Genomic DNA, 10157 nt, shown 5'->3' with positions numbered 1-10157 from the left:
GAGATTGAAGCTATTTTTAGACAGCAGAGGTCCACATTAGTCTTGATTAACCCTGGGTTAGCTATTAGCTTCAGCCTCCGGGTCAAAGAAATCTGGAAGGCACCAAGCTAGCTATCGACTGTAGCTAATATATTAATGCATTTCATAGAAACTCACCTCAACAATCATGAACTGTTCCTTTAAGCTAAACACGGTGAGTTTTATGCTGAAGGAGCAACACCGCGCTTCCTGTATCCTTCCACCTTTCTCCGGATATTTTCCAGGATCGTGGAGGGCAGACTTCCCCGATATCCCGTCCAATCAGAGCCCTGACAAAGTAAAACTCAGTTGCTACGTCCTCATACAAAAATATGTGTCTGTTAAAGAAGTTGTGAGTGGGCAAGACGTCGCTACAGAGGAGGTTTTAGGTGAGTTTTTACTAACTTGGACCGATTTGTTGAATCTTTCGTCTTGAATATGACGTTTCCGGGTGGCTGGACGTGACAGGAGCGGGACGGTATGGAGGGATTAAACTCACTTTGTGTCGCCTGACTGTTGTCAGACTCTGCTGGATGTCTTGGCCGATAGCTATGGCTACTCCTGGTTCTCCGTGAAATACATGCCACGCAGGCACGTAACTTCCTCAAAGTTTGCACAGAAGTGTTTCATTTCAAGAATGACACTTTAACACATGTAGTTTTGTTTTCAAATACACCTGAAAATGATGAAGGTTAGAAGATACCTGCGGGGCAGTGGGAGGGTGCTTGCCTTTGTGTTTGTTGCTTCAGTGATTTGGCTGCTGTTTGACATGGCAGCTCTTCGCATGTCCATAAACGACGTGAACAGCCAGTTAGTGAGAGAGAGGGTGATCCGAGAGAAGGAGATCATGATGGTGAAGAACCAGCAGCATCAACAGCAACATGTTGGGGTCACACAGGCAAAGAGGAGGGGATTCAGACACCCAGTGCAGAGGGTGACACGTCCTGGGAATATACAGCAGAGCCCCAACCTCAATCTGGGCCACATCTATAGACATAAACTGAATCCAAAGTTTGAGGTCAAGCAATCTAATCAGAGACAGGAAGGTCACGATTTCAAAGGTGACAACTCTAAATCTGCTGTATCTAACCAGAACAGTAGAGAAAGCTTTCCTAAGAAGAAGGCAGTGAACTTGGATTTAAACGTAGCAGTGACCAGTGTAACTCAAGTGCAACCAGCTGTTAAGACAAACAAGCCAGTTTTAAAGACAGAACTTAATAAATCTGCTCAATTTGCACACAAACCTTTAAAAGACAAGGAATTAAAGACAGATCAAAAGGTTGAGAAGGATCTTAATAAGAATGGATTAAAAGTGAGTCATCCTACGGCAGAGGAGGCACACCCTGTTAAGACAATATCTCAGCAAGCACCCATCAAGGATGTTAACAGAAAGGAGGACGTGAAGCCAAAGATCAACCTACAAGCAGGAGACAACTCCAGCGCCGTCAGGAAACCAGGTGTCCACAAAGTGCTTTCTCTGGACGCAACCCATGCCCCCAGAGACCCCAATGCTGTTGGCCAGTTCGGCCAGCCGGTGATCCTTCCTGGTAGTAAAAACGCAGAGGTGATGAAGAGATGGAACGAGGGCCACTTCAACGTCTACCTCAGCGACCAGATCCCAGTGGACCGTGCCGTTCCCGACACCAGGCCGGAAATGTGAGTACTCTGTTCTGTTCGGTGTTTCAACTCAAAAACGGCTCTGCCGGCTCTATTTGAGTCTTTTGTTATGTTTCCAGGTGTGCACAGAATCTGGTCCATAACGATTTGCCCACCACCACTGTGATTTTCTGCTTTGTGGACGAGGTATGGTCCACGCTCCTTCGCTCTGTCCACAGTGTTCTCAACAGATCTCCACCGCACCTCCTCAAGGAGATTATCCTGGTTGATGATGCCAGTACTAAAGGTAAGACCCTCACTGCTAACTATAATCTATCAAATTTACTCTCACAAATATAAGCATTTCAGCCCTTCGTAAAATACATTTCCTGCATTTAGTGTAATGTTCATCCTTGAATCTTACTTCACACGGACGTTTTTTAGACTATCTGAAGGAGCAGCTGGATGAGTACATGTCACAGTTTCCCAGAGTGCGAATAATTCGTCTAAAGGAGCGTCAGGGCCTGATCCGAGCGAGACTGGCTGGAGCAGCAGTTGCCAAAGGTAAGGATGCTATGTCGGTCATGAGAATATTTTTTCTAACTTTAAGGTTTAATCAAAACAGTTACATGTCATTGTCACAACTAAGGGGAGTATGAGTTTAAATTGTTCATAATCCTAGACTTTTTGTCACATTAAAACCACAAACTTCAGCACATTTTACCAGCATTTTATGTGATGAACCAATACAAAATAGTGCAGAACTGTGTATAATCTGAAAAAGTGTGACATGCATCCTCCTGAGTACCGGCTTTGCATATCTAGAGGCTTAAATTTTTGTATAAACTTTTCAAAACAGCTCAGCCTAATTGAGATTGAAAAAATTGCAACATCAGATTAGACTGCATTAAGATCATTGTTCTGCAGGAAGGAGAATCTCACGTCTCAAATCTTTCGAAGCCTGAAACAGGTTTTCTTTGTGGCTTCTCCTGTTTATTTTCATCCATCTTCCCATCAACTCTGACCAGCATCCCCCTCACCCTGTTTAAATAAAGCATCACCACAGCATCATTGTGCCACTGCTTTGTTTCACAGTCGGGAATGGTGCCTTTAGAAGGTTCTCGCCCCAGTTCTCTGCCACACATTATGAATGTAGGTCACAAAGTTCAAATTTGGTCTAATTTTTTATCTCATTTAACCACATGTGGCAGACCTTCTGCCAAATGTAGGCTGTGTTCTCTACATGGCTTAGGTCGAACTGCAAGCAAAACCTCTTTTTAGCTTTCTTTCAACAATGGCTTTTTTATTTCCTTTTTTTTTTTACCATTCTTTCATAAAGACCAGTTTTGCAACATGCACAACAAATAGTTGTCCTGTCAACTGATTCTTTTACCTGAGGTATGCATTGCTGCTGCTCCTCCAGAGTTACTATTGACTCCTTGGCTGCTGATTACTGCTCTCTTCTCATGGCTTGTTTGTTTTAGGTGAACAGTCTTGCATTGTCATGTAAGACATTTTCAAGATGATGTATCATTTTCCTTTAATTATGCACTACTTTGGGTTGATCTGTCACATAAAATCCCAATAAAATACTTTGAGGTTTTAATTGAATTGCTATCTGATCATAAATTACATGCAGTCGCACAACCATATGTTTGCAGGAAGAGAATAGCCACACATCACTCATGTGCTAAAATTGGATAGGAGCATATAAATAAATATCACAAGGTGACATGCCTTATGGCTCAAAGGCATAAGGCATGTCACCTTGTCAAAGCAGACTTGCTTATTTGTCCAAGCTACCTCTGCATAGTTGTAAGATATGGGCATGAGTGGTAGATTCAGAAAATCGACAAGATCAATACTACAGTAAAATCTTAAAATATATGTATTACATAGAGGTCAATATTAGCTTTAACTGAAAATAAGTGTTTGTTTCCGTCTAATGCAGGTGAGGTTCTTACCTTTCTTGACTCCCATATTGAATGTAATGTGGGCTGGTTGGAGCCACTACTGGAGAGAGTCTACCTGGATCGCAAGAAGGTGCCTTGTCCAGTTATCGAAGTCATCAGCGATAAGGACATGAGGTAACTAAATTATCATAAATTGTATTCGAGATTAGCAATACTCTGCATTTAAATAAGAAATATCTTTAGTATTTGACCCAGTAAAAAGTGTGACTTTGTGTTTATTATTTGCAGTTACTTGCTCGTCGACAACTTCCAAAGAGGAATTTTTAAATGGCCTTTGGTGTTTGGCTGGAGCCCAGTACCAGAGGATGTCATTAAAAAGAACAACATGAAAGTTACAGATCCAATCAGGTATTGTCCTCAACAAACACCTTTCTGTTCTTTATATTTCCCATTTAGTTTTGGCATGTTTACATCCTGCTACTCTGAACTTTTATCAGAGAAACAGAACTCTACATCTCTTCTGCTTTTTATTGTGTGCTTCTTGATTTTCATAGAGAACCATACCAGTAAAGTATTTCTGCTCTGAAAAGAAAAGTAACAAAATTACGAGGTGCACGACAACAGCTTTCTAGTATGTAAATCTTCAGAATTTGTGTTAGCCATAATATTGGTTGATATTTACAAACACAACCACTGGACAACTTTATTTATGGATACAAAGGAGGAAGGCATCTGAAAACAGTAAACAGCACTGTGAAACAAAATAAAGATCTCTCCGTGCTTAGATATCTATGGAGATGTACTCTGTTTTTATACTTTTATAGAGGTATTTGAAACTGAGGGGGAGTAAAGAAATACCCCCAGAAAATTCCTCTGTTTTCTTGAAAAGATTCCTGCAGGAAAACCATTTGGTCCCATCTCATCTTGCAGGTGTCCGGTTATGGCAGGTGGCCTTTTTTCCATTGACAAAAAGTATTTCTTTGAGCTCGGCGCTTATGATCCTGGTCTGGATGTGTGGGGTGGAGAGAATATGGAGATTTCATTCAAGGTGAAAATCCTTTTTGTTTTTGGCTCTCTGAACTGTGGTCACACTATTTCTGTCCACTTGACTCCAGCTGCTTGAACATGTTGCCATTTTAAACCAGATCTGGATGTGTGGAGGAGAGATCGAGATCATCCCCTGCTCTCGCGTGGGGCATATTTTCCGAGGACAGAATCCCTACAAATTCCCGAAGGACAGACAGAAAACAGTGGAGCGTAACCTGGCAAGGGTGGCTGAGGTTTGGCTGGACGAGTACAAAGACCTTTTCTATGGCCACGGGTACCAGCACCTGCTGGATCAAAAGGTCATTGACATTGGCAACCTCACAGAACAGATTGAGCTGAGGAAGAAACTCAAATGCAAGAGCTTCAAGTGGTACCTGGATAACGTGTTTCCAGACATGGATACTCCCGTAGTCAAAGCTGAGGGCCTGGTATGTGGTTGAGTTCAGAGAGTGCTGTTTGTATGTTTTTATCAGATAAAGCTCATTATGCTGCTTTGCTTCATGAAGGTTCTGTTGACCTTTTCATCAAAAATAATCAAAATATCTTTCCAGCACTGCAGTTTTATATCTCTAAAAGTTTGATTTTATTTACTAGGTCTTCAATCGGGGCTTGAGAAAATGCCTCGCCCTGCAGAAAGACTCTTTGTCCTTTGAGATCTGTGATCTTAGTAATCAGGTAAGAGTTGTTTTTCTTTGTTCTTTATATTATTACAGATTTTAGAAAATGTTTTACGGTTTTTACTCATAATCTTTCTGAGGGGAAGATATTTTTGGATTAATTGCAAGTTTGTGGCTGTAGCATAACAAAAAGAGAATCCAGGCTTACACAAATGCATTCAGAGTCTGGGCTGGGACCAAAGCCATGACAAACAAGGGTGGGGTTCAAGACAGAGGCTTTCTAAATCTGATGCTTTTGGATTCAGCGCACCCTCATTGAGGCATTTCTTAGTAACTAATTGTTTTCATGGTGTACAGCACTGGGATTGTGCAATAATGGCAGTGCCTTGCAAAAGTATTCATACCCACTGAACCTTTTCACTTTATCAGCTCACAACATATGAGATAGAACAACACAAAATAGTTGCATGATTGTGAAAGATAAGAAAATTATACTTTTTTGTTATGTTTCTTACACAAAAAGCTTTGTGTCATGCATTTATGTTTAGCCTTCTTCCCTTATGTGCATTAATACACACTGTGGAAACCATGTTAGCACTATCTAACCTTATTTCTGCTCTTGGGGCCACAACCCATCAACGCCAAAGAAAATAAATGCTGCTCCTGGATTTTCTGTTTTGCAAAAAACAGCCAATAGCTTGTGAAATAGCACCGCTATTTCAGCTACAGCGACAAGCTACATTTTCTTTCAAACATTATGGATAAGCAGCACAAAAAATAGGCTAGCAGGTGAATTTCTGTGAACAATTTGCAGTTGGAAATCCACTAATAGGTGTATATTTCAATACTGAACCACAAATACTGTAATCCTGGAAGAAAACTTGTTAGATGGCACAAAAAACTTAAACATGGAGTGAGAGCTGCAGTCTAATGGTTTGGATCAAATCCTTTTCATGTGTTAGAATGGCCTAGTCAAAGCACAGACCTAATCCAATTAAGAATCTGTGGCAAGACTTGAATATCAACGTTCAATGACACTCAGTCCAGTCTGAGTTTCAACCATTTCTGATGAAGAGTCTGTAAAAAAGTCTGTGGTTAAAACCCAAGGAACTGTTGATTTAATCATAATAAAAGACAGTTTTACAAAGTGCTGACTCCGAGGAGCTAAATGCAATTAGATTTGTAAATCATTTAAATGTCTTCTCATCCAAATTACAATTATTTTTGTGACTTTGTATTCACTTCTTACATAAAATACACTGAAGTTGTAATGTGACAAAAATTTGAGATGCTATGAAAACCTTTTCAAGGTGTTTTAAGCACTTTGATTACACACTGCAGTAACTCTTCCCTTTTTGTTCCTTGTATTTCAGAATCAGCAATTTAATTACACCTGGATGAAGAGCATTCGACACCAGGACCTCTGTGTTGCTGCCCAAAGCACAGGAAGTGGCTTCGCTTTGGTGCCATGTGACAACACCAAACGTGAATTCCGCTGGTTCTACAAAACTTCCAACTCAGCTCTTGTAAGTTCTCTATGCACACTGCTGATGTAGTGGAATTAAAGACATACTTACTGCTTTGTTTATTAATTGTGCTTCCTCTTTTGTGCTTGCAAAGACGGAACACCTCGTCTCGGAATTTGTTCCCAACCACATGTGCCTAGAAGCAGAACCTCGGGATGACTCTGTCCGTCTACGTCCATGTCAGCCCAGCAGCGTCTTCCAAAAGTGGGAGTTTACACGTTACCACCTACAATGATGACCTTAACACTTTGTGGAAACATCCAGTGGCTTTACTTCGTAAACTGTGGCAGAGCCGCCACACCTGGACTAACTGGAAGAAGCGGTTCAGTGGAAGAAATTTGCATGACTATCCATCAGCTGGTGTGGGTTGGTTGCTACTGGATAGCAATCTTATTTAACACACTGGAAGTGTTTTTAAAAAAACTGGGATTAAAATTGATATCTGTGGAATGGTTTAATAGTGCCTCAGATTTTGCTTCTTCATAGACTGAATAACAAATGAAGAATTTATTATTTTACATTTTAAAAAAGTGTGGGTTACAGGATATGGTGTAATTTATGCTGTTTCTCTGGGTTTAAATGCTTTATCCTTTTGATTTGACTTAAAACTTTCAATGGTATGATTTATTTTCCTAACACTAGGGGGGAGTGTTGGTTCAGATGCCTAAATAAACCTGTGTTGTGATACAAACATTTTAACCAACTGTTGGACTCTTTTTGGCCAAACCAATGGAAGAAGCATCTTATAATGAATATAAAACAGTCATAAAAATCTTGCTAGAATTCTTTATTCTGTTTAGTCTTTAGCCATGATGATGGCTAGAACAGATTTTACTCCTAAAAATGTCACAATGCAACTCTTGTGCGTTATTGAAGCTGTACTTTAAAAAACTTCCAATTCATATTTTACTTTCATTCTTTATACTTACAAAATCTAAAAATTAAAACCTTAAGTTACGAGTAAATACGACATATCAGCAGAAATGTTGTACGGACCTGGGGCTTTTAACAAATTATCTGATTTTGTTTTTCTTCTAAGTATTATTATGACATGTTATTCAAGTCTTGGTAAGTCAACTGTAGTGTGTAGCATCATTCTATCCGGATACTTAACTCAGATATTTGAACTGGTTGACTGCCTCGGTTGTGGCTTTTAAGCACAGCTCATACCTTTCTACAAGGCCATTGCAGAAGCTAAAACTGCTTAAGATTTTTGTTTTTGTGGGATACACATCTACATCCAGATTTTAACTATCTTACCTGAACTGCTTCCTCCAGTGAAAGAAAGTTGGCTTGGACATTCACGAGCCACCATGGCTCAAACTTAAGTGTAATTGTCCAGAGTAAAGCCAGTTTAACAATAGGATGATCTGAGGCGGTGTCGATCCAGAGAGAACTGTCGGCTCCAAAATCAGCACCAAACACCTTCTGGAGAAAAGTTTTATGATCAAAGATTGAGTAATTTTTCCGCAAGAGTATGTTTGGAGGAGTCGAGGTGAGTCTTTCACCTGATACTAATCCAGTGAATGCACTGGCTAGCATGATGTTGGCAATATCATACCATAAGTTCGTTTTTGCACAAAGTTGATGGATAATGAAGAAGCACAGCTTCAATATCCTTAATTCCTGATCAAATCAACATACAGTTGAAACTCGAACACAACTTAATGTCCCAGAAGAACAACAATTCTAACCGCATCTGATCTGCTTAAAAGAGGCTAACTCTACCATGTCTGCCAAAATGCCAAACTGATGCCAAAAGTTTCTGAATGGCCACAAAAAGCACATAACATGTGAACTTTTATGAAATGTATATGCCGTGCATATGCATATTTGAGCATCTGCTTATAAATTTGTCCCCGAAAATCCTCAGTAAATTAAAACTTGTTTGCCCAGTATTTGTTTTTTGTTTGTTTTTTTTTAAATCATTGCAGTTTGTTGTCACATGATCATCTCTTTGGTTCAAATAAATCATTCAAATCCCCAAATTAGTATAACATACATATTCACAATAAGTACCTGTAGAGTTATCAGCAAAGTTAGGCATTTCTCAAACATAATAGCATTACAATAGATTTAGGAGTGTCACAGATGTAAGTATATTGTGAATATCATCAGGGGTTTCTGAAACTACTGACATACATTTCAGAGCTGGAACATTTGTAAGCTTGTAGTCATGTGTTTGGCCCTTCATTTTTTTCTTAATAGATTTGAAAAGCAGGTTATTTTTTACTCGTCAGCAGGAACTCAAACTCCTCTATCCTCTGTCGTGTGTTGCCTCTGCGGATCCTGCGGTAGGACACGGTGCTGTATTTGGAGGAGGAGAGGTGGTTGAAGGCGCTGCAGTCAGATTTCGTTGGCCCTGGCAGGTTCAACTGACCTTGGCTGGGGTTTTGCAGGAACTCTGCTTCCACATCTCCCACAGACTGCATGTCACTTGATTTCTGGGTGTCAGCACCAGACAGTCTTTGAGGAAATTCTGCATCCCCATTCAGCTTTATATAACCGTCATCGTTGAGTAAGTCAAACAGGTGTTGATTTGAGGTGTCAGCTTCTGTCATCACTTCCTCTTTCCTAACTTGGTCCACTGAGAAAAGAAGCAAAAGTAGGCATTTGTAAATGTAAATATTAAAACATTTGTATTTCCTAGACTTTAAGAATATCATACCATTTGTTGCTGCTTTATTTTGCGGCACAAACTCTCCAGAGGTTTTCCCAAACTTTCCAGGAGTGACATAAGACTCTGCAGATGATTCCCCAGGGTCTGAAACATGCATTCTTTTACTAGTAAATGTCTCAAGCTTCTGCTTTTCCTCTTCAGTCCAGATGGTGCACTGGTTCAATTCCTTCTTCATCTCCAAGTTTCCTTTCTCTCCTGGATTAGTCTCCATGTGTTGGTTGCCTTCACCATCTGCCACACTGTTAACAGGATTTTTGCACCTTTTGCCACTGAAGCCAGTTAAGTTGGCAGATTCCTTGTCCAACTGAGCGTGCTCCTCATCGCTGTAGAACACCGAGTCATCTCCCATCTCCATTGACCAAACCTCTCTGTCCTCAGGCTCTTCTGTCACTTTTGAGGCATCAACAGTTCTCCCATTAATAATCTCCAGCATCTTTGAAGCTTGCGCATCTTCTTCTTCATCAGCTCTGAGTTTTGATTCGTTTGAAAGAGCTGTATTTGTTGCCATCTTCTATGATTCTGTTTGTTGAATCTAAAACTAAACAAAAACAGTCACTTCTTCCTCCAGCATGTTGCTGTCCTTCATTAAAAAGCGAGGAAAGCGTCCAGCCCACAGTTGATTCGGGAGGGGTCTGCATGGTGCTCTCTAGCGTTTGTACCATGGAAATCTGTGTGTTTGTTGACTCACTGAAGAACAGGGGTTTTGTTGTGGCCCAACAAAGGTTCATTGTGGTGAAACCAGCTGCATATGGAGCAGTTG

At 40.4% G+C, this 10157-nt stretch overlaps 2 protein-coding genes across 3 annotated transcripts; one reads left to right on the top strand and one right to left on the bottom strand.

Annotated features, from left to right (window-relative positions):
* The first annotated feature begins 247 nt into the window (after positions 1–247).
* On the top strand, positions 248–7416 carry galnt5 (polypeptide N-acetylgalactosaminyltransferase 5). Its single transcript, XM_032567850.1, has 10 exons — positions 248–1674; positions 1755–1921; positions 2059–2178; positions 3566–3701; positions 3816–3935; positions 4458–4575; positions 4673–5002; positions 5169–5249; positions 6565–6717; positions 6812–7416. Exons 1-10 carry the CDS (start codon positions 701–703, stop codon positions 6950–6952), a joined length of 2340 nt encoding a protein of 779 aa, XP_032423741.1. The 5' UTR covers positions 248–700; the 3' UTR covers positions 6953–7416.
* A 73-nt stretch (positions 7417–7489) lies between these two features.
* On the bottom strand, positions 7490–10034 carry ermn (ermin). Of its 2 annotated transcripts, XM_032567852.1 has the most exons (3): positions 9386–10034; positions 9098–9304; positions 7490–9024 (listed from the first exon to the last, which is right to left on the bottom strand). In XM_032567852.1, exons 1-3 carry the CDS (start codon positions 9903–9905, stop codon positions 8975–8977), a joined length of 777 nt encoding a protein of 258 aa, XP_032423743.1. In that variant the 5' UTR covers positions 9906–10034; the 3' UTR covers positions 7490–8974. The 2 variants fall into 2 exon arrangements, with proteins under 2 accessions (XP_032423743.1, XP_032423742.1); XM_032567851.1 differs by having other exon boundaries at positions 7492–9304; positions 9386–10032.
* Positions 10035–10157: the final 123 nt, after the last annotated feature.

This window comes from Xiphophorus hellerii, chromosome 7 (genome assembly GCF_003331165.1).
Source record: "Xiphophorus hellerii strain 12219 chromosome 7, Xiphophorus_hellerii-4.1, whole genome shotgun sequence".
In the NCBI taxonomy this organism is placed as follows: domain Eukaryota; kingdom Metazoa; phylum Chordata; class Actinopteri; order Cyprinodontiformes; family Poeciliidae; genus Xiphophorus; species Xiphophorus hellerii.
The sequence above is the reverse complement of the archived record's forward strand: the minus strand, read 5'-3'. Positions and strand labels throughout refer to the sequence as shown.

Coding starts and splice junctions, on each gene's coding strand:
- galnt5 (XM_032567850.1), top strand. CDS start 701: ATGATGAAGGTTAGAAGATACCTGCGGGGCAGTGGGAGGGTGCTTGCC. Junction 2,179..3,565: donor TGGAGCAGCAGTTGCCAAAG/GTAAGGATGCTA, acceptor CGTCTAATGCAG/GTGAGGTTCTTACCTTTCTT. Junction 3,936..4,457: donor AAAGTTACAGATCCAATCAG/GTATTGTCCTCA, acceptor CTCATCTTGCAG/GTGTCCGGTTATGGCAGGTG.
- ermn (XM_032567851.1), bottom strand. CDS start 9,905: ATGGCAACAAATACAGCTCTTTCAAACGAATCAAAACTCAGAGCTGAT. Junction 9,305..9,385: donor AAATAAAGCAGCAACAAATG/GTATGATATTCT, acceptor TTCTTTTCTCAG/TGGACCAAGTTAGGAAAGAG.